Genomic DNA, 24,882 nt, shown 5'->3' on the forward strand with positions numbered 1-24,882 from the left:
TTCTGAAGCCCAGCCCCATCTCTTCCCTTGCCTCGTATCCACCCAGTTGTCCCAGGAGTCTCCATTCCTTTGCCTCCACTCTGTGCCCTTCCCCCAAACCTTCTCCAGGTTCCCAAATACTTCAACTCTCCCTGTGTCTGAAACTAACCCCAAGTCCTACCACCTGATAAGATGTCACCCAATTATCCCTCTGCTGCAATGCCAAGAAAGATAAAAGTGTACACTAGGAACCTTACCTCATGGTTTCAAATGAAACACATACCTGGCCTTCAACTATCCACTTGGAAATAGAGGTTTTCCCATCATAACCAGGCCGGAACTGAAGAGTGGCTGAGCGAGGGCTGATATTGGAAATCACCAGATTTGATGGGGCGCCAGGAAGTTCTAAAGGTGAAAAAATTATGGAAGAAGTGGAAACTTAAATCAAGTTGGAATATAGGGAAAAATATGTCATATGTATCAATGATTGTGTTCATATAGAGGTAAATATTGACACCCTGCATCTTAACCTGTGAGAAATTTACTAGCAGAAATCTGGGCAATAGGAGGAGCATGGCTTCATGAGAAATATTTTGTGGTGGTTCCTTGTGGACAGAAATCGTGTCTAACAAATCTATTGTATTGTACTCCCCCAAGTGCTTAGTACAGTGCTCTGTACACAGTGAGTGCTCAATAAATATGATTGACTGACTGACACACATCCATGTAGTTCTGCTTATCACACTTCAGTGAAGATTTTTACTCATTGGATCAAAATGTGGACTTGCTTTGCTTTCTAACCATAAATAAGGACCATTACCAGCTATTCTATATTTAAAACTATAGGAATTATGGAATTAGGAGCTCTACTGATCCAATTTAGACACCAGCGACAATGACTAGAACAGACTCCCAAACCAGCCAAGATCAAAGTCAGGATTTAATTGGTACTAAAAATGGGAGAAAACCACAATCGAGACTACTAAAGACAAGATCTGCACAGTAATACTTAGAGCCCTGGAGCTTTAAGATTGCCAGGGCCAAACTGGAGATCTGATTAACAAGTCATGTGGCTAGGACAGGAGTTGTGGAGAGCTCTGTTTGGGGGAAAACTGGGAATTAGGTTTTGTTCTAAAATAACCTCTGAATTTAGATAATGACCAAATTAACCCATTCTAACTTCCTTTTCATCTGTGGAAAGCTTGGGCAGAGCAAAATACATTACCCCACCCTTCTGGCTGGATCTCAGGGAAAACAGGAAGCCAGGACCTCACAGCAAACAACAAACTCCAACTTTCTCACTCCCCTTCACCTTTACGACAGCTTGGCTAGGCTCTGTTCCCAAGGAGGGTGGGAGCTTTCCTCCTATTGGGCAAGAAGCTAAGATTCTCATTTCCAGAATATCCCAGATGAACCGGAGGAGGAGGGATGGTGGGGTACGGAGGAGGACATCTAGACCGGGAACTGTGCTTGCTAACATACACCCCCAGTCACATGAGGAGGCAGTAGGGGCACAATTCTTCCTATCACTTCAATGGCTCAGAATCCTGACCGAGAAGCTCTAGCCTTGGGCCAGGAGCCTTGAACCCAGTATGCCTAGCTATGTCCTGTTGCCTTTACCTACTTGCCTTGGCAACAGGATGTAGATGAGAAGAGTGTGGCCTCAGGTAAAAGATCAGTATCCAAGACTCAAACCAATGTACAGGATTCGGCATTTTGTAATCCTGTTCACAAAATATGGGGATGGCTGGGTTTGGGGCATTGAGATTCTTATAACATGAGGTCACCCTTGATCTAGCAGGATACAAGCACCAGAGTAACAATCCACATTTGGTCCAACATCATTCTGCCTGGAGTGACAATCTGACTTTAAAAAGATTTTTTACAGTAATTAATCTGAAGGGTGCTAATAAAAATGAAGTAGCAGAATTAGTGTAATGCAAAGGAAACTAATGAAGGGTAATTGGATAAAATTAAGGAAAAGGAAATGTAATGAATAGCATAAAAAGCTTTTAGAAGCATTATGTGTTAGTCAGGGGAACAATTTCCAAATTTCCTGCAGGCTGAAGCTTCACAAAGGGATGATAAAATAACATTATCAATCTGATATTGACATCTGTGAGTATTAAAGGGTTTCAAGGGCCCTTTTCACCTCTAATTGCTGGGCTGATAGCAGTTTGATGATCCTAGATAAACTGGATTTGTGGTCCCAGATAGAAGGAAAGAAGTAGTAAAGGTATTTATTGTGCACCTGTTGGGTACAATGCACTGTACCCAGCTTGGGAAAACACGATAGATGCACAGGATACATTCCCTGTCAGTCTAGACTTTACCTTCTAACTGAGAGCTAGACAAAAATATTTACAAAATGGAAAGTTTGGGTGGTCAAAAAGAAAGGAATTATCCGCAATTCCAGTCCCTAAGCCACCCCTTAAACCACATCATGGAAGAACTAATTTTCCTGTGCCCAATCCAGGAAGTGGGTGATTTACAGAACTGAACTATTGGGAGGGTCAAGACACTATGGTCTTTAAGTCTTCTCTTTTCCTCTTCCATCCCCAGTCTGGGCCACCCTTGGGGTAAGGAAAGAAGCAGCAGGTAGACATCCCAGGCCTTGGCCCTTGGGATCTCCTATGTTTGGGGAGTGAAGGGACCCTAAATGACATCTCCTTCAAACCGGTGGCCCTGGGTTCACCAATCCATCAATCAATGGCATTTATTGAGTTTTTACTGTGTGCAGAGCATTGTACTAAGCACTTGGGAGAGAACAACGGAGTTGGCAGATGTGATCCATGCCCACATGGTGCTTACAGTCTACAGAGAGACACAGACATTAAGACTAGGAAAAATAGTAGTTTATAAGAACATTTGCAAAAGTAGATATGTACATATAAACAAAAGTTCACCCTCTCCAAGAGCTGGCTTTGAATACATGTAATGATTTGGGGACCAATAATGCCCAATCAAAGGCAAAAGTAAGATTTTAAAACGTTCGTTTATATTTCTTGCATCTGTTGGTGTTTTAAGCATCTCCTTGCTCAACAAAAGGGATGTAGATGTTAAGCATCGAATGGAAAAAAGTCATATCATCAAATCCCTAATCTGATTATTCGACTGTCCAATGCCACTTCAGACTTCCCTTCAAATGATGGATGGTCAGCCCTGAAAATGTAGCAAATGCAACTGAACATCCTTCCACGCCTTGGAATTCAACCATTTACCTAAGACAAGTGTCCCTCATTTGCTCATTTTAACTCGGTATTCATACAGTGCTTGGTGCATTGTTAGTTAAAGGAACAGAGAGATGGGTAGTGGGGATGTTTCAAAGTTAGTAGTTTTACCTCCCTGCTTCCAGGCAGAAGTGTATCTCAATTATCCTGAGCAGATAGCAGTGTTCTCAGGACTGGGAAAAGTAAAATGAGCCCCAAGCAAATTATTAGCAGCTATAGTTGTTCTGAAAGATCACTGTTTGAAGGAGATTTCATAATTTTCCTTAGTGGGTCTTTATGGCTTTTCATGGTCCTTAAAAATAAGGAAGTTTTCTCTTTGTCTAACCTAAATCCCTCCTGCTGGAATCCAAGCCCATGACCCCCTTATTCTCTTCCTTCCAACAGTGTTGGAGAACATGACAACTCCCATCCAAATTGATATCAAAATCAAAACTAAAATCAGGGTAGGGGGAAACCAAACATAGCAAAGTTGCAAGTGCTGGTGCTGAGATACCAATGAACATGGAATGCTACAAACTGCACAATCAGTCAATTTTATTTATTGAGCATTCACTGTGTAACGAGCACTGTACTACACACTTGGGAGAATACAATACAACGGAGTAGGTAGACATGTTCCCTGTCCCAATGAATGGGCATTATAATAAACTTTCACTCCTTCATTCATTCATTCAATCATATTTATTGAGTGCTTACTGTGTGCAGAGCACTGTACTAAGTGCTTGGGGAATACAAGTTGGCAACATATAGAGATGGTCCCTACCCAACAACGGGCTCACAGTCTAGAAGGGGGAGGCAGATAACAAAACAAAACATGTGGACAGGTGTCAAGTCATCAGAATAAATAGAAGTAAAGCTAGATTCACAACATTAACAAAATAAATTTACTAACCTGGAGGAACTCCAGATGAAATGGTGGATGAGGTTACCAGCCCAATGCCCTTGATGGTAACAGCTGCCACATCAATGGTGTAGGTGGTGAGAGATGACAGTCCTTTAATTTTATATTCATGTGTTGCATTATTTAAGGAGTGTGTAAGACGAGAATCATTTCTACTATATACTTCCCAGGAAATCTGATAACCTAGAAGATAAAATGAAACATTAAAAGAACTGTAACCCTTTCAATCAATCAATTGTATATACTGAGTGCATACTGTGTGCAGAGCACTGTACTAAGAGTTTGGGAGAGTACAATGTAGCAGAGTTGGTAGACACATTCCCTGCCCACAATGAGTTTACAGACTAGAGATGAGCTTACAGTCTAGTAAGCTTTTACAGTCTAGTAACGCTTTGTTCTGATTTGATCCTTTGACTCATTTTTTGAAAACATTTAAAATAGGCCAAACATTCAGATTTTATAAAATTTCCTGTCCTTATTTATAAGGTTACCTTAAATTCTGCATTTCTATTTCGACTAGCCAAGTGACATATTTATCTTTTATGTTTTTCATCTTCCTTTTCCTTCAATGGTTACTATTATTTAGCATTTTTATAGCAATTTTCTAATTTGTAAAATACTTTGCTTTTAAGAAGTTTCTTTCATTTGAGTTGATGAATTTTGCTTCTGGCTTTGCACATTCTTTTCCTGTCCATCATTTCCTTAGTGAAATTTATTCTCTCCTGTACTCAATTCAATCTTACCATTCCTGAGAGAGCCATAGTCCCACTTTATTTGACTCCAGATTCCTCCATGTTTGGGGTTCAGAAGGATCATAAAATAAAACACCTGGCTCAAATGAAAATTCTAAATAAAAACACCCTCAGAAGGTTGAATGAACATAAGTGTGCTTATAACAATGGTAATAATGAAAGATTTTGTGGACATACAATCTAAGGTAAACACTTTTACAAACACTCCTTTTTTTTTCCCCTTGTGTACAATCTTAGAGATATTGAAAAGCTACAAAATACTTTAAATTATCCAGTGTTGTTTCTTCTAAGGGAAAGCAACTCTCTCTTTGTGACAACAGTAATTGACAAGGTACTTCATTTGTTCATTTATTAATTTATCCAGGAAAAACTGGGAAAAGACAAGAATCTGTTTCCGGTCCAATTTTTAAGGTGATGTCTTAGCTCAAAAAGAAAAATAAATTCATTAAATCATCTAATGATACCAAGTTTTCTGTTTGTTTTGGTCTTTGTAGATAATTGAGACGCTTGGAATGATTTTCACATTTTTTTTAATCCTCCAGAGACTACGTGGCATGCTAAGCCAGAATTTTCTTGATGTTTATGGATAAGCTTTAAACAATCACCTAGGCTTTGGGGAATTTATCTGAAGCAATCCCCAGAATAATTTGAAGTTCAACATCATATTTGCAGAGTCTAATCTGATTGCAAAAAGATCCTGCTGTTCTTGTTGGCTGTATTTGAAAGGCATTGTTATATGCACTGAAATCCTTCATCCCTAAAAATACCTGAAAATTCAGCATCTTGTCCCCACCTGGAGCAAGAGGGGGTTTAGGGCTTACTAGATTACAGGAGAACTGCATTCCATCTGAATTAAAACCAATAATACAAACTACTAGAAAATTTAAGAGAAAATCATTTTCACATTTGAAAATCCAATCAGGCAAGACAAAAATAAAACAAAGTGAAAAGTTCCAAACCAGAAATGCTCAATAAGAAAAAAATTTTAAGTCCAACAATGCACAGATGGGGAAAACTTTGGGACATGTGGGTGAGAAACAGGTCTTCTGTTTTACTGAGTTTCTTCCTGAAATGTGTATATTGGAATCCAATGGGTCTGGGCAGCTAATGTTTCAGCTGGCTCTAATGAGAGCGAGGGGAGGAAAAGGTGTCACAGAATCTTTGTTATGCTTTGGCATTCCTCGCTTCTCTATAAGCTACTGCTTAACTAAGACTAATGATCAGAGGAGTTTCACAAATAATTTCCTGTTGATCTGAAGCAAATTCTCTACAAGAGAGCAGTACATCCAATCACAAACTGTCTGTCCACATCCTGGCCTTCATAAATCAGGGTTCAAAGAGAAAGAGGGCAAGGCACTGAAATTTACAATGAGAGCAATGGACAATTTGCTAAAGGAGGCTAGCTGCTTTTTGCTGCTTTTTCTGTTTTCCTCTCATTCCATGGCCCACAATGAAAGACGTCACAGTGAATTAAATCAGCCAAAACTGATAAAGAAGTAGTTTCCACCGGGAATTAAGCTCTTAAAAAGGGACTGCATAAGGTGTCAACTATTCAACGAATCAAATGATTCTAGTGTCAATATCAATGGCAAGTTAAGCCATTACTAGGAAGTTTCAGAGGAATCTTGCCCTTGAAATAAGGATTTTTTCCCAAGGCTTCTGTTGTTGGTTCTCTCACAAACCCTAGATATCGAGTTGAATTTCTTTAGAAAATATTCTAATGTGGGCATAAAGTACACCTAAGCAGGGTCACTGTCATGCTCTACTGCAGTTTGAAGCATTTTCAGTGATGCCAAGAATTTAACAGGAGTAAATGTTATTCCATATAACTACAACATTTATCAGGGGGATTACTAGAGCACAATTTGAAAAGGCTATCAAAATAACTTCTCCATTAAAATGCTGCCCCTTTCATCTCAAAGTGCATCCCACATAAACACACACATGAACTAATTTATCACAAGCACAGCATTGTCATTTGACAACAGAGATTTCTCTGACATTCTTTCTTCTAGATCACTGTGAATGTGGTAAACAAAATCTGATTTAGCATTGAACCTCCCAAAGCAAGCCCCACTATTTATCCTTTTCCACCCTGAAAAATGGACTTTGATTACCACCCTTTACTTCCTATATTTAAGCTAGAATTCTCTCCATAGAAGAACATACCCTTAGGTTGGGTTACTTGGGCTGTTTTTTAAGCCTTTATTATGGAACCTTACCAAAAATTGAAAAAATCAAACTGCATTATGCACACTGAATTTCCTGGAGCCAAATCCTTATTAATGCCTTCAAAGAACTCCACCAGATCAGAGGCATTATTTTCCCCTTATAGTTGTCTTCTAGCGGCTCCCTGATCCTAAACTTAATTATACATTTTTACTAATTTTCTAGGCAGATGTGAGTCTCTCTGATGCAATTCACAGGATTACCTGCAAACCCAGCTCACAGATGAAAGCCCCATAGGTGATCTAGTGGTCATCTAAATAATGGTGATTTGTAATGACAGATTACAGGCTTTTGCCAGGGGTTCTTCCTCACCAAGTTCCTTTAAAACTCAAAGATAGGTGCCATCTAGACCCAATTATTTTTTTACATCCTGTTTATCAACTTGATGGCCTAGTGGATAAAGCATGGACCTGTGAGTCGGAAGGTCATGGGTTCTAATTCTGGCTTCTCCACTTGTCAGCTGTGTGACCTTGGGCAAATCACTTCACTGGGCCTTGGTTACCTTACCTGTGAAATGGGGATTGAGACTGTGAGCCCCACGTGGGACAGGGACTTGCATCCACCCCAGTACTTAGTACAGAGCCTGACATACAGTAAGCGCTTAACAAATACCACAATTATTATTATTATTATCTAAAACCACCTTGTACAATTACCGTATTTTGATCTACTTCCTCTGGCTTGTTTGCTTCAAAAAATAATTTGAATATGGGAATTTCTCTATCATTTTCCAAAGAAAAGTCAAATTCATCGAACCTCTCAGACAGATCAATCAATCAATTGTATTTATTGAGCGCTTACTGTGTGCAGAGCACTGTACTAAGTGCTTGGGAAGTACAAGTTGGAAACATATAGAGACAGTCCCTACCCAAGAGTGGGCTCACAGTCTAGATGGGGGAGACAGAGAACAAAACCAAACATATTAACAAAATAAAATAAATAGAATAGATATGTACAAGTAAAATAAATAAATAAATAAATGGAGTAATAAATATGTACAAAAACATATACATATATACAGGTGCTGTGGGGAAGGGAAGGAGGTAAGACGGGGAGATGGAGAGGGGGACGAGGGGGAGAGGACGGAAGGGGCTCAGTCTGGGAAGGCCACCTGGAGGAGGTGAGCTCTCAGTAGGGCCTTGAAGGGAGGAAGAGAGCTAGCTTGGCGGATGGGCAGAGGGAGGGCATTCCAGGCCAGGGGGATGATGTGGGCCGGGGGTCGATGGCTGGACAGGCGAGAACGAGACACGGTGAGGAGATTAGCAGCAGAGGAGCGGAGGATGCGGGCTGAGCTGTAGAAGGAGAGAAGGGAGGAGAGGTAGGAGGGGGCGAGGTGATGGAGAGCCTTGAAGCCCAGGGTGAGGAGTTTCTGCCTGATGCGCAGATTGACTGGTAGCCACTGGAGATTTCTGAGGAGGGGAGTAACATGCCCAGAGCATTTCTGGACAAAGACAATCCGGGCAGCAGCATGAAGTATGGATTGAAGTGGGGAGAAACATGAGGATGGGAGATCAGAGAGAAGGCTGATGCAGTAGTCCAGATGGGATAGGATGAGAGCTTGAATGAGCAGGGTAGCAGTTTGGATGGAGAGGAAAGGGCGGATCTTGGCAATGTTGCGGAGCTGAGACTGGCAGGTTTTAGTGACGGCTTGGATGTGAGGGGTAAACGAGAGAGCAGAGTCGAGAATGACGCCAAGGTTGCGGGCTTATGAGACGGGAAGGATAGTAGTGCTGTCAACAGTGATGGGAAAGTCAGGGAGAGGGCAGTGTTTGGGAGGGAAGACAAGGAGTTCAGTCTTGGACATGCTGAGTTTTAGGTGGTGGGCAGACAAACAGGTGGAGATGTCCTGAAGGCAGGAGGAGATGCGAGCCTGGAGGGAGGGGGAGAGAGAAGGGGCAGAGATGTAGATCTGGGTGTCATCAGCGTAGAGATGATAGTTGAAGCCGTGGGAGCAAATGAGGTCACCAAAGGAGTGAGTGTAGATCGAGAACAGACGGGGTCCAGAACTGAACCTTGGGGAACCCCCACAGTAAGGGGATGGGAGGGGGAGGAGGAGCCTGCGAAAGCGACTGAGAATGAACGACTGGAGAGATAAGAGGAGAACCAGGAGAGGACAGAGTCTGTGAAGCCAAGGTTGGATAGCGTGTTGAGGAGAAGGGGGTGGTCCACAGTGTCGAAGGCAGCTGAGAGGTCGAGGAGGATTAGCTTTGATGTCTGTTATATTTCACTCTCCCAAGCCCTTCATACAATGCTCCATACACAGTAAGAGTAAATTAAATACTACTGATTGATATCCATCGCAGGGTCACATTCTGGGGACAGGCTATTTGTATTTTCACTATTCAACTGAACTCTTATCTTATTCTCCCCTCCCACCCCCTACTCTCTAACAACATTTAAAATGTTGCTTTTTCTCAACTTTTCCATTTGGCATTTTTCTTGGCATGTTCAGCCTGATGTTCTGGGCTCCATAAGCAGGGATACCACTTCTCCATTAGCTTAGATATCCTATCATACTGAGGCAACATTACACCTATTTGTTGTGAAGGGCTGCCTCCACTGAAGGGAGAGAGGACCTGGAGTTAGAAGCTCCTTTTAAATACAGACTTTTCTACTTAACCTGTTTTAAAATGGGAAAAAGTGGAATGTGCACTACAAGGTCCTATACCACTTTAAAATCCCATGAGACAACAGAATACAAGAATGTTCAGCCACTAGTACGTCTGGATAACAGCTAGATGGATCAGGAGGAGAAGAGAATGGGGAATATTCTTGCTATACCAGTCCCCAGCCTTATTCCAAGTCTTCTGAGTTCCTGAATGGCTCTAGAGAGATGGAGGATTAAGGCAGGTGACTAGGATCTAGTCTAGTCTGAGAAGCAGCTAGGCCTGAGAATCAGAAGGACCTGAGTTCTAGTCCCGGCTTCAAAACAGAAGTGTGGCCGTAAACAAGTCACTTAACTTTTCTGTGCCTCAGTTACCTAATCTGTAAAATGGGAATTAAGACTGTGAGCACCATATGGGGTACTATGTCCAACCTGATTACCTTGTATCTAACCCAGTTCTTAGTATGTGTCTGGCATATAGTAAGTACTTAAAAATACCATTAAAATGTTAACCCTGAGTATCACTGCCTCAGCACCCTCTGAAAGTCTACAGAACACCACAGGATTTAGGACAGTTCTGCCTCCTCCACTCAGGAGAAGATATAATTGTGGTATAATAAATGTGGTTATTTGTTAAGTGCTTACTGTGTGCCAAGTACTGCGGAAGATACAATGTCATCAGGTCCTACATGGGTCTCACATTGCAAGTAGGAAGGAAAACTAGTATTGAATCCTCATTTTACAGATCAGGGACACGACACACAGAGAAGTTACCTGATTTGCCCAAGGTGACAGCAGGCAGGTGATGGAGGCAACATTTGAACCCAGGTCCTTTGACTCCAAGGCCTGTATTCTTTCCCTAGGCCACACTGTTTGACTATGAGTCGGACCCAAACTGCTGCCCCATCCTCCAAGTAAATCACAACCATATGGAGAGGAAGAAGTTAAGAAGTGGCCACCCACTCTAGGTATCTCCAGACCAAGAGTCAGTCCAAGCTAATTAAGATTCAGTGCTGCTAGGCCCTGAGGCTGCTCTCTGACACCGGGCTGGCCCAGTGACTTTTGTGATATTGGAGTCTCTAGATTTGTGTCTACATCCATGGGGGCAGGAGGATGCCACAAGAGTCAGGCAACATTGAGTCGGGCCGCACTAAATAACCTGAAGTGGTGCAGTGTGTGCTAATCAGACCTTGGCACCCCTTGAAAAATATCAGATTGACCAAGGAGAACACTGAAAATAAGATGTGGAATCTAATCTCTAATTCCTTCTCTCATACTGTAACCAAATTGTAGGGTCAAAGGTTAAGGACTTTACTAACTGTATTTTTTCTCTCTGAACACTATCCACTGCCTGATGTGATTTTCTGCCCATGGAGTCTTAAGAAAATAGAGTTTTAAGAAACTTTCACAAAGTGGAGCCCAAATGAGGGACCTGAAAGTCTGATGCCCCAGTTAGCAGCTGATTTCTTTTACTGTTTCCTCTTTGAGTGGTCACAATCTTGAGCTTGTGGTAACTGAATCTTTACCTTCTGCCACATGCCCCTGGTTGACACTTCAATTACCCTCAAGAGTAAGCGGAAGTCTACATTCCCTTTAGGCAACATTCTCTAAATGCCCTATTATCTAGCCATTTTCACTATGGCAACGCTCCTTCCTTTCCATTTTCCACCCCCTCAGGGAAACAGGTGATACTTGCCTGTAATGATGCCATTTTTCTCTACAGGCTCCTGCCAGCTGACCTTGAGAGATGTGTCCAGAATCTCAGTGAAACTCAGGTGTCCCACAGCTCCAGGCTCTAGCAATCACAAAGGGAAAGGGGTTAACCGAGAGCCCCGTTTACTTCTGATCCAATTCGTGTGATGAGGTGAGGGCCACGGACACAAAACACCCAGCCGAGGGCTAAAGGAAACCTGCAGAAAACTCGCTAAAAGCTGCAGGGAGCAAGGGAAAGCAAGGTGTGAAGAAATTCTCTGGCTTTGTCACATACAGTATTTTGTCCAGTCTTCATCAGAACTCTGAAAAGAACTACAGAGACTGGCGACTTACCCACAACTTCACTCCTTGAACTAGTCTAATTAGAACAATCAGGCTAGGTGGATTCTGCGAAGTGATTGCTGATGCTGTTTCTTCCAGAACAATATCTCGTAGCCTTCTCCCCTGCTTTGAGAAACTGGATTATTATTGAGTTGTGGGTATTTCAGAGCAAGAGCAAAATGTAGCTGGGGGATTTTTACCTTCAAAGACAAACTCACGATATGAACAGTCCAACTCATGTTTGAGCAGTCTCCTAGCACAGATCTTACTTTAAAATAAGCCAACTCTGAAAATATAATACAAGTGGATGAAAGTTTCAAAAGTATTTTATGGATTAACTTAGGTAGTCTTGAAAAATTTCAGCTCCCTGGTGTAGAAAAGAGTGTAAAATAGAATGACTGTCAACTTCATGCCAATCTCCTTCCATTTTGATCTTCAAGGATGACATCCTGACTGATTTTTGATCCAGCTTGCTGTTCTTTCTTCAGTGGATGAACTAGAAAAGAGTTTTTTGCTCACTCTGTATTCTCTCTGCTTCCGCTTCCTGGATCCCTGCCCAAATATGCTGTCCTCTGGCTCTACTGAAACTCGTTGGTAATGACTAAATAGCAAATTTATATTCCATTTCCTCTTCCTTTCCCCCACACAAGCTCTATTCCTCTTGAGCTTTGCAGAGGAAAACCTGTCACTGGGCCGGTTACGGAAACATAGATTGGTTGTCATCCCGGGTTGGGAGGGGGACTCTGAGACCATTCTTTGTCATCCCCCTGGGGAGGCTCTGAGACCATTCTCCAACACTTACTAGTCAAAGCTCTTTTAAAAGTAATTTTAGTTAAACTCAGATTTAGCCTTAAAAACACTCTCCTCCATGCAGGGCTTAAAAATTCAGAACTAGAAAGGAGGTATTCCATCCAATTTGAAAGTTCTAGCCCAGTAAGTAAATTCTAAAAATATGTTAAGTTTGACACACTTCGGGATAACAAACCCATCCTCCATTACTTTCTGGAGGTCAAATGGAAGCAGCATGGTCTAGTGGATAAAACATGGGCCTGGGAGTCAGAAGGACCTCGATTCTAATGTTACCTCCGCCACTTGTCAGCTGTGTGACTTTGGGCAAGCCACTTAACTTCTCTGGGCCTCAGTTACCTCAGCTGTAAAATGGGGATGAAGACTATGAGCCCAATGTGGGACAGGGACTGTGTCCAACCCGATTTGCTTGCATCCACTCCAGAGCTTAGTACAGTGCCTGGCACATAATAAGTGTTTGACAAATTCCACAATTAACTCAAACTTGACTTAAAATTTGCTGGCTGCAAAATTTGAGGTAGGTTCAGTTTACAAGATGAAAGGGATAAAGTTGTCATTGTCTATTCATTCACACAGAAATTTGTTTGCCTTGATTTTAAAAGGATCTTTATGAATTGTCAAAACATAAACGTAGCCTGGGAAAAGTACAGTCATCAGCTTGGCTGACTATGTCATTTGGTGTTTGCTAACCTGAGTAGAAGCCCCAAAAATCTAGCAACTTTTAGGCATAAGAAACAATCAAAAGCATTTATACAAAAGGAAAAACATTTATATAAAAAGAAATAACTGGAAGAAGAGTCTTCTAGACTGTAAGCCCATTGTGGGCAGGGATCATTTCTATTGCTGAATTGTACTTTCCAAGAGCTTCGTATAGTGCTCTTCACACTGTAAGTGCTCAATAAATATGATAAAATGAATGAAGGAATGAACAGCAGCTGGGCCTGAAAACTGACCACTCTATTGTAGTCCAAGCTGTCCTTCCCCTTCTGCACTGTCCCTTCATTTTCAAAGATGAGGCTACTGATAGTGAGAACTTATCCATGGTTGCTAGTGTGGCAGAAAAGACCAATAAGAGGCCAATGCATCCTACTGATAGATCCTTGCGGTGCTAGTGGGCTTGTCCCATCCCCATGCTATATTTAAATTTTACATTCAAAAAATGCTTAGCTCCTGGCAAAAAACAGTAATGATGTAAAATCTGCAGGGTCTCTAACAGATAAGTATATAAGATTAATATTTACTTGATTGACAACACTGCATATTTAATATTTAAACGTTCAAATTTTAGGGTAACTGTTTTTTCAAACTGTTGTCTTATTCAGCTTACCCTTTTTCTCCTACGCACTTGGGTCTGTACTCCTTGATCACTTTTGTACTCACCCCACCCCCCAGCCCTACAGCACCTGCGTATTCTGCGGCTTCCCCTATCTGTAATTTATTTTAAAGATGGTCTCCTTTACCATACTGTAAGCTCCTTGATGGGAGGGAGCTTCAGCACTTGTCTGCTGAGTGACCTTGGGTAAGTTACTTAACCTCTCTGTGCATTAGTTTCCTCATCTATAAAATGGAGATTTAATAACTGTTCTCCCTCTGTCTTAGATTGCGACCCCATCTGTGGAATACGGACCGCGTCCTACCTGATTAACATGCATCTATCCCCCAGTGCTTAAAGAGTGCTTGACACCTAATAGGCACTTAACAAATACCACAATAATTGTTTTTTTAATTGCACAAATTGTGCCAAATCTTTCCAGCACTGATGTAATATCCTTTCTTATAATTATCATTTTTGTATGTTTTGGCAATAAATTAAATGAGGCCCTTTTGCCTGACTGCAGATCTGAAGTTTTGTCTTCTCTGCTAAGAAGCATAACAACAACACTAACTTAAAGGAGATGGTCATTATCAATCAATCAATCATATTTATTGAATGCTTCTATGTGCAGAGCGCTGTATAAAGCATTTGGGAGAGTACATTACAACAGAATTAGCAGACATGTTCCCTGCCCATAACTAGCTTATGGTCTAGATGGGGAGAAAGACATTAATATGAATAAGTTATTTATAATACATAATTTCAAGACATGTACATAAGTGCTGTGGGGTTGGAGGTGGGGCAAATATCAAGTGCCCAAAGGTCACAAATTGAAGTGCCTAGATGATGCAGAAGGGAGAATGCTCTGGGGACTTAATTGGGGAAGGCCTCTTGGAGGAGAATTGACCTTAGGAATACTTTGAAGGTGGAGAGAGTGGGGGTCTGGTGTATGTGGAGGGGGAGGGAGCTCCAGGCTAGGGGGAGGACGTGGAAAAGGGGTCGGTGGCAAGATGGATGAGACTGGGGCACAGTAAGTAAACTGGCACAAGGGGAGTGGAGTGTGCGGGCTGGGCTGTAGTAGGAGATTAGTGAGGTGAGGTGTGGGGAGAAGCTGACTGAATGCTTTAAAGCTAATGATGCAGATATGGATGGGCAAGAGTGGAGGTTCTTGAGGAGTGGGGAGACATAAATGAACATTTCTGTTGATAAATGATTTGTGCAGCAGAGTGAAGTATGTACTGGAGTTGGTAAAGACAGATCTCAGTGAAGAGGCAGATGCAGTAATCAAGGTGGGGTAGGATAAGTGTTTGGATCAACATGGTAGCAGTTTGGATGGAGAGGAAAGGACAGATTTTAAAAATTTTGTGAAGGTATAGGATTTAGTGACAGATCAAATATGTGTGTGGAATGAGAGAGATGAGTCGAGGACAACACCAAGGGTATAGCCTTGTGAGGTAGGGAAGATAGTGGTGTTGTCTACAGTGATGGGAAAGACAGTGGGAGGACAGGGTTTGGGTGGGGAGGTAAGGAGTTCAATTTTGGACATGCTTAATTTGAGGTGTCAGCAGGACACCCACGTAGATATGTCTTGAAGTCAGAAGGAAATGTAGATTGCAGGGAAGTAGAGAAGTCAGAGCTGGGGATTTAGATTTAGGAATCATTCATGTAGAGATGGTAATTGAAGCCATGGGACGAAATAATTCTCCAAGGGAGTGGGTGTAGAGGGAGAATAGAAGGGGACCTAGGGCTGAGCCTTGAGGGATCCCTATTGTCAGAGAGTGGTAGGCAGAGGAGGCAGCAAAAGAAACTGCAAGGGAGTGATCAGAGAGAAAAGAGGAGAACCAAGAGAGAAGGGTATGAGTCAATTAAAGGTTGGATAAAATTTCAAGGACAAGGGTGTGGTCTACAGTGTCAAATGTTGCTGAGACTAACCCAATTTGCTTGTATCCACCCCAGTGCTTAGTACAGTGCCTGGCACAAAGCAAGCACTTAATACCATTATTATTATTTAAAGTAAACAAGCATTAATATAGAATTCTTGGTTTGGGGCTCATAGCACTATAGCGTAAGACAAAGAATGATAATAATCTCACCAGAGAAAAGCAAAAACTAACCATAAGTGCCAGTTACCCAAGGAAACTGCAGATTATTCACCAAATCAGGAGAATGGAAACCATCCAGGAAAAAAAAAATAATGATACACTTAAAAATACCAAATGCGCCGCCTATCAGACACCATAAAATATTCCAAAATATTGATGGAAGTGGAAATAGTAGCAATTTATCCTTCAAATGTGCTAAGCATTGCAACATTGGCATGCAATCACTTTTAATATGCACTTTTTAAAAGAAGGTTGCAGAATACAAAAATTTTAGATTTGAATATTGATACTAAATGAGTAATCTAGGTGAACAACAGCTCTACTCCTCCCAAAATACTCCCATTAATTTCACTGTAGAAATGAAAATTAACAAAAAATAATAATTTAGAAAAAAATTCAAGTTTTGGGGGGCTCAATCAACCTAAAAATAAAATGATTTGGGGACTGATTAGGTTAAAATCAGATGAAACCCTTAAAAAAAATCCACACCCCAACTGTACTGAAATAATCCACCAAAATAGTACATTTAGTTGACTACATTAAGCACATTTCTCTTTTTGCCCTAAATTCCAGGTTGAATTAGAGTGGTGAAAGCGATGGACAGAAACCAGTAACAAGAGTTTTCTTCACTCTCAAGTTCCTTTCACTTACAAGTCTTCCCGTTTTAATGGCTAAATGGGCAGGTCGACCAAATATGTAGTTAATAATGATGGTATTTGTTAAGCGCTTACTATGTGCAAAGCACTGTTCCACTGAACGTACTCCATAGATTCTTAGCACCAAACACCTGCTATCACAGAGTACAAATGATCTAAAGAAGAGAATTTAGGGGAACCAAGCTGAACTTGCAAGTACTCACTGTCTTCATGAGTCCATATGAGCTGAGGCGGGCTCTGAGGGCCATCCCCTGGTGTTGTGAAACACACAACTGAGGTGAAGTAAGCAGTGAATTTCTTCAGGTTAGTGATATACCCGTTGTGAACTCCATGAAAGTCTGGAGCAATGGTGACCACAATGCTAGCTTCAGGAACGCTGACTGGCCAGGCCATGAGCTGGGATGGAAAATGAAGTTGAAAAATAGAAAATAGAGATTATTTCATTTCTCACAATGTGGTTAATAACTATGAAGGCTTCATACTTCCAGCAAAAGCAGATCTTAGAGAACACCAGACAAGTGCAATTTGCCACCTCATTTAAAAACAAGTTACAATGCACACAATCTGAAGGGCCACTACAATTGTCAACTTTTTCTCTAAGTAATTTTTGTAAATGCAACAGTTCATACCATATAATTATCACCTTTTGAAGCCACTCAAATTACAAATGTGCTACTTCGTGGATTTTCTTTTGGGTTTCTTGTCAAACTACTGTCTTAATCCCCATTTTACAGATGAGGAAATTGAGGCACAGTGAAGTGACTTGCCCAAGGTCACCTGGCAGACTAATGGGGGAGCTGGGATTAGAACTCAGGTCCTTCTGGTTTCCAGGCCTTTGCCCTATCCACTAGACCACACTGCCTTGAGGGGAAATTGAACTATAGAATACCTTGTATCCCTGGTTGATGCCGTTGATGAACTGCTGTGGAGGGGGGTTCCATAGAAACTGTATAGTGGTGGAGTTCAGCGCTTCGGTTTGCACGTTCTGGGGTGGAGCCGTAGGGACTGTTTGGGACCAGACATTGCAATCAGAAAGTCAGTGGTTGAAGGCACAGGGCAGAGGAAAAATGAAATAAAAACACTTAGCTGCCATTCATGAATCACAGGGAATTATAGTACTGAGAAATAAGAAGTGTGATTTATGCTCCTGGAACTCAAAAGTGACATTAAAAAGATAGGTAATTGGGTTATTTCTCATTCTCTGTTGAGGAGTCCTTTACTGTTGGAGGAAAAGTGGACAAGTTATTAGTTACTCATTATTCCACATATGAGTTTTTACTCAAGACAGATTCTCAATGAATGGCAAGTGAATGCATTGCTCTCAATTATCTGAGATTTTAAGACAATTCAAGATTTCATTTAAGAAAATCCTTCAGTGGATTATAACATTTTAGAAGCTAAAATACTATGCACTCAAAAACTACAAAGGTGTACATCATCACATTCTCACACAAGTAATTTAATGAATTGATATTTTCATAATCTATCTGAAAGTAAGCTGCTTACTTACTCTGCTACCTCCTGAAGCTCAGCCCACTCACTTTCACTACCTATGGGGGAAAGGGAGAGGAGTGGGTTTACTGAGCTTCACCCTTCAGGGAGACCACCTTGGGATCCACCGTCCATCCTGGGAGTGACGTGGTGAAGTTTAGCCTGTTAATAGTCTTTTAAGGTTACTATATGTTTTTAAAGCTTATAGGGTTATGTTACTATATGTTTTTAAAGGTTTAAAAATCAATTTTCACCAGAAAATGATCTCCCCACTACACTGAGTTCAGTCTTGGTCTTAAATTTGACAGAATCTAGATCCTTTTGGTAGAGACAAATTTTTCTTTCATGCAGTATTGAACACACTTATAGGACAAAAAATAACTATAATAACAATGATTAATAATAAAAAGGCATATTGACAACAATATGAGTAACTGATAGTGATGTGTATTTCAGGGGAAAACACATGATTTAAAGTACTCAGTGTGTGTGTGTGTGTGTGTGTGTGTGTGTGTTTGTGTGTGTGTGTGCGCACAAACATACCACCCTTTCCTTTTTCATTACATATGTAGGCTGCAGCGGATACTGCACAGCTTGTTTCTGTCTGTGGTTTTGTTTTTTCACTTCACGGGCACAAAGATGCTTTGATGTTGTGCTTGGCAATTCTGCTATTTCTAACTTGTGGCAAAGACACTGCTTGTGGTTCCACATCATATTCTTAATCCACCTTTCATTGGCAAATTTGCAAGATTGGCTTTGCTGAGCAATATCCTGGTGAACCCCAGTGAATGATGGACAGCATCAAGAGGCCCCTATAGGTGCCACAGTTGACTTTCTTGTCTTTGACAGTTGGAGGCATACTTCAAAATCTGAGGCATTTCCAAATTTTCCCATATAATAATAATAATGGCATTTATTAAGCGCTTACTATGTGCAAAGCACTTTTCTAAGCACTGGTGTTCTAAGCACCATATGCTTGTGAAAGGAGCAAGAATGTACCAGAGCAGCTTCAAAGGTTTGGTGGGTATATCATCCAAGCTGGGGGCCTCACTAAATATCACAACACACACTTTGTTTGTTGACAGACCAGAGGGAAACTAACTCTACCCTGAAGTTCTTCTATTCTGTATTTAAACAGATCCTTTCTAATGAGATCAATCGTTGAAAAGTCAATAGGTTCCTTTAAACTTTCCTATGAAAATGTATTAATTACAAATCCTATTTTTATTACTTTAATCACCTGACTTTTTCTACCAAAACCAAACATGGAAATAGAAAGATAAAAGGAAATACAAGCAACAATCATAATGACATTCTTAATGTAAATATTTACAATTATTTATGTTTTTCTGTTAAGTATAAAGAACTAGAAGAATACATTCACTTTTGAAGACAAATCACTCCAATTTGCTCTTAAAATTCCTTTTGTAATTTACTAGTACACCTCTCCGTGCTAACAGAGACTTAGATTAGGGGTACTTTTGTAAAAGAGGAGTTTTTCCTCTAGCTTGATATTCCGCTCTATCATTACATATATATTGTATATATCTTATTCTTGCACCTGATCTTAATCTACAATGGCCACCATGGTTTGGGTTTCAGTGAGGCTTCAGAGTAAAGGGGGGCATTGGAAGCTACTTAGCTAATGTGAATTTTACTAGGATGAAGGGGGAGCACTCACTGTGAGAAATTTTCTTTCCTTCATCTTCCAAAGCCATGAATTGATCTGGGGTTTTCCTACACCAGGTACTCATATCAAAATTTGGATAACTTTAAATCGTATTTGTACCGCAACACCATGGTTTGGGATCTATGGTATGATGTCGTCTTATCCTCCAAACTATATTTACACTGAACAATACTACCTTAAATTTAAATTGTGTTTTCACATCAATCATCTCAATTTTATCTCTAATAATAATAGCAATAATAATTATTATTACTAATACTATTGTGATCATTGTTCAGCACTTATGTGCTAAGCCTGTTATGCACTGAAGTACATAGAATATAAGCAAATCAGATATAGTTTCTGTTTCATATGGGGCTTGCAGTCTAAGGAGAGGAAGCAGGTATTTTATCTTCATTTCATATTGCTGTAGGTTAGGGAGAGGCAGCCATTATTACTTCATTCATATGATCGTATTTATTGAGCGCTTACTGTGCGCAGACCACTGTACTAAGCACTTGGAAAATACAATTCAAACATACTTCTATATTACAGATGAGCTAACGAGCAATAGATTTAATGTGAGAACTGAAAAGCAGTGAAAAGTCTAAGTCACAAGTCCAAAGTCATTTTCTTGCCTAGTGACAGAGCTAGGACTAGAGTCCAATCTTCTGACTCCCAGATTTGTCCTAAATATGCAGTTTCCCTAAAATGACTATAATCATTCATTTTCAGACTTAACAGAAGGCTGAATAAACTCATCATTCATTTCCCCCTATTTCTTACAGACATAGACTGTTTTTCACCGTAGTTTCTTTGGAAAAATTATCCCTGGGATATAATCTTATACATGCAGCAGTTAAAAATTGTAAACACTGTTTATTATTAATTCTCGATTGTTTTATCATCTGCATTCACTATCACAATATGGCTTACCATTCACTAGCCTATTTTGATTACATTATAAATTTACAAAACATGGTTATTTATAAAATGAACTTTTCACACACGCTTAAACTATTCTATTCACAGTTATAATGAAAAAATATTTTTCAGTTTGAAACATCTGCTTTCCTACATGTTTATTTTTTCCATTGCACTTTATTGTATTTTATTTGCTAGAGATTTTCTGCAAGGGAGGGACAGGTCTCGTCTATGCTAAGTATTGGTAAAGAGGTGGAAACACAAGCAGGGGGTAGAGCATTGTACACAATCATCTCACTAACAAATACCTGCCTGAGTCTTGGTAGGTTACTGAGGTGATACTGGGAAAGATATGTTTTACCTTGCTAAAACACTCTGAACTGTAAACCTGTGTGTCCTAAATGTCATCTCTTAATCTGAAGAACAACAAAGTTCAGTTGATGTAAATCTGAGACGATCTGCTCCCAAAGGCAGCAGACCATACTTGTCTCCTCTCCCTTTCCCTTTTTTTCATCTGAATATTATCAATCAGTCAATGGTATTTGTTGAGTGCTTACTGTATACAGAACACTGTATTAAGCACTTGGGAGAGTAGGATGTACTAAAGAGTTGGTACATATGATCCTTGCCCACAGTCTTGATGGAGAGACAGACATTAAAATAAATTACAGACAGGGCAAGTGGAGGAATGTGAGGATATTCATTCATTCATTCAATTGTATTTATTGAGCGCTTACTGTGTGCAGAGCACTGTACTAAGCGCTTGGGAAGTACAAGTTGGCAACATATAGAGACGGTCCCTACCCAACAATGGGCTCACAGTCTAGAAGGGGGAGACAGACAACAAAACAAAACATATTAACAAAATAACTAAATAGAATAAATATGTACAAATAAAATAGAGTAATAAATACGTACAAACATATATACATATATACAGGTGCTGTGGGGAGGGGAAGGAGGTAAGGTGGGAGGGATGGGGAGGAGGGGGAGAGGAAGAAGGGAGCTCAGTCTGGGATGGCCTCCTGGAGGAGGTGAGCTCTCAGTAGGGCCTTGAAGGGAGGAAGAGAGCTAGCTTGGCAGATGTGCGGAGGGAGGGCATTCCAGGCCAGGGGGATGACATGGGCCAGGGGTCGATGGCGGGACAGGCGAGAACGAGGCATGGTGAGGAGATTAGCGGCAGAGGATTGGAGGGTGCGGGCTGGGCTGTAGAAGGAGAGAAGGGAGGTGAGGTAGGAGGGGGCGAGGTGATGGACAGCCTTGAAGCCGAGGGTGAGGAGATTTTGCCTGATGCGTAGGTTGATTGGTAGCCACTGGAGATTTTTGAGGAGGGGGGTAACATGCCCAGGGCGTTTCTGGATAAAGACGATCCAGGCAGCGGCATGAAGTATGGATTGAAGTGGGGAGAGACAGAAGGATGGGAGATTGGAGAGGAGGCTGATGCAGTAATCCAGTCGGGATAGGATGAGAGATTGAACGAGCAGGGTAGCGGTTTGGATGGAGAGGAAAGGGCGGATCTTGGCAATGTTGCGGAGGTGAGACTGGCAGGTTTTGGTGACGGATTGGATGAGAGGGGTGAACGAGAGAGCGGAGTCGAGGATGACACCAAGGTTGCGGGCTTGTGAGACGGGAAGGATGGTAATGCCATCAACAGTGAATATGTACATCAAGCTGTGGTCCTGAGAGTGGGATGAGTATCAAGTGCTAAGGGGGTACAGATAGAGTTCTTTTTGCCTCCTTCCTCATTTCTTTTCTATAAGGCAATCAAATTGCCACCGCATTTTTCAGACCTCTAATTGTACATGCAAACAACACATGCCATTATAACTACATTTACACAAAAATGCTTAGATTATAAGATCCTTTGCAACTGTTGTACTCTACCAAGCACTTTCTACAGTTCCTAGCACTCAGTAGGCACTCTCTCCGTATTTACATATATTATATATACACGAGTATGTATGTATTGTAAGCATTTCACGTATATGGTATTTGTTTGGTGCTTACAATGTGCCAGGCACTGTACTAAGCATAGGTGTAGAGGCAATAGAATCAGACTGGACACAGCCCAAGTCCCACATGGGGCTCACACACTGTAATCCCCATTTTACAGATGAGGTATCTGAGGTACAGAGAGCAGTTAAGTGACTTGCCCAAGGTCACAGGAGACAAGTGGCAGAATTGGGATTAGGACCCAGATCCTTCCCAGGTCTCTGCTCTATCCATTAGGTCATGCTGCTTTCTCACTGATTGATGTCACTGATTGATTCCCTTCAGCATAGTCTGGAGGATTTTTGCTTCCTCCTCATATCCCAAATTCAAATATGTAATGCTCATACCAGAAATCCTGTGTCCCTTTTTAACTGCAACTAGTAGGTATATTATTACAAGTCCATTGTCCTCTACTGTAGAAGTGGTACTGTCACTGCCTCAAGCTCTTTAAAATGCAGATTAACATAATAACTAACCAGGTTTTATCACTTCGAAGCTGAAGAAGGAGCAGAATGGCAAACATAGGGATTGAAAGTGCAAGGGACAGGGACACTGATGGCAGAAGGTGAAAAGTGGAAAAGCAAAACAGGGAGTGGACATTAATTCGAACGTTTCTGTTCCTTAAAATGGCAGATTCTTGTATAGGTCACTTAGACACACGCAAGTACATGACAGCCACAATTTATTTGTTGGGATGAGAGACAAGCAACTGGCAACAGAGCAGGAGATGGTTTTTTGCAGAGATAAAACCCATCTCCATATAGTTTGTCAATCACCCTGGACATTTTCAAAGTTCAATCTCTTGGCATTCTAATTGCTTTCCTTCTCTCTGCTGCAACTAAAACCTATAGGAGTGAAATCCACACATTGTAATTCTTATTCGTCTCTATTCTCTTATTTTTCTTTATGCAAATCTGTACTTGGCCCAATTTTTCACAGGTCAATCTCAAATCTACATACACACACCTGTTTGATCTTCAGCATTTCAAACCATCAGTCATATTTATTGAGTGCTTACCATGTGCAGAGCACTGCATTTTCAGTGCTTAATACAGCGGTCTACAGAAAATAAGCTGTTCAATAAATACCACTGACTGATTCACATAGTCTTCCCCTTATTGCCAATCTTGGTGCAGGTAAAGTAGTAATTGTGTAAAGGGTGAGCAAAAGCTGTCACTAAGGGGTAGTGCCTGTCCATCAGGCAAATTTCCAGGCCATTCTGGCATAATCAAAGACCTACCTATCCCAAGACTTAAACCTCCCAATCACAAGCCCTCAACTTCTGATTTTTCAATCCTACCATGCTGAATTGAGGCAATAAGAATAAATCCCAGGCTCTGTCAATGGCATGCTGTGTGACCTTGGGCAAGTCACTTAACTTCTCTGTGCCTCCATTTCCTCAACTGTAAAATCCCTCTAACGTAGACTGTGAGCCCATGCAGGGATGGGGACTGTGTCCAATGTGATTAGTGTTTATCTACCCCCGGGCTTAGAATAGTTTTTGATACATAGCAAACACTTAATAAATACCACTAAGAAAAATTACTAACAGTGTCTCCTGCTATATTTAGTTAACTCAAGTTCCATTAACTTATTAAAAAGACTCTGTGAAATGTTTTTATACTGCCTTTGGGTATGCCCCACATTCCTTTAGTGCAAATATGGATGCTCAATAACCTAGGTGGGGTTTTGTCCCTGGGGAGGAAAAGCAGAACTGAATTAATCTGCTACTATTAAAACTGGATTAGGGTAACTCAAGTACACCTATCTCTATCTGAGTTACCTTAGTTCATCTATATATGTTGCAGACTTGTACTTCCCAAGCGCTTAGAACAGTGCTCTGCACACTATAAGCGCTCAATAAATACGACTGAATAAATGAATGAATGAATCTCTTTCATTTTCAAAACCGATGTATTCAGATATATACTTCAACATTTCCCACACCAAGCTATATACCCTATTCCTTACAGGGCATTACTTAAAATATGAACAGTGACAATTCACTAACATATGCTTTACTGAAACTACCATATTACAAGCATAATAAAATTTCTTCATCTACAAAAACAATAAGGTTCCTGGTATAAGATTTTCCCCCCATTTCTTAAGCAAATAGCATTCCCAAATGTAGAAGATAGTTTTGTTTAAAACAGAAGCCCCATATTATTTGAGACAATGATATGGTTACAAATA

At 40.8% G+C, this 24,882-nt stretch overlaps 1 protein-coding gene across 1 annotated transcript in view; it reads right to left on the bottom strand.

Annotated features, from left to right (window-relative positions):
• SDK1 (sidekick cell adhesion molecule 1) overlaps positions 1-24,882 on the bottom strand; it is a 246,586-nt gene that overhangs the window by 169,410 nt on the left and 52,294 nt on the right. The window contains exons 10-14 of the mRNA XM_038762450.1: positions 17,500-17,615; positions 16,814-17,006; positions 11,393-11,491; positions 4,102-4,293; positions 263-384 (exon numbers count right to left, since the gene is read on the bottom strand). Of these exons, the coding sequence (XP_038618378.1) occupies positions 263-384; positions 4,102-4,293; positions 11,393-11,491; positions 16,814-17,006; positions 17,500-17,615 (722 nt within the window). The remainder of the gene's footprint in view (positions 1-262; positions 385-4,101; positions 4,294-11,392; positions 11,492-16,813; positions 17,007-17,499; positions 17,616-24,882) is intronic.

This window comes from Tachyglossus aculeatus, chromosome 21, assembly GCF_015852505.1.
Source record: "Tachyglossus aculeatus isolate mTacAcu1 chromosome 21, mTacAcu1.pri, whole genome shotgun sequence".
Lineage (NCBI taxonomy): Eukaryota > Metazoa > Chordata > Mammalia > Monotremata > Tachyglossidae > Tachyglossus > Tachyglossus aculeatus.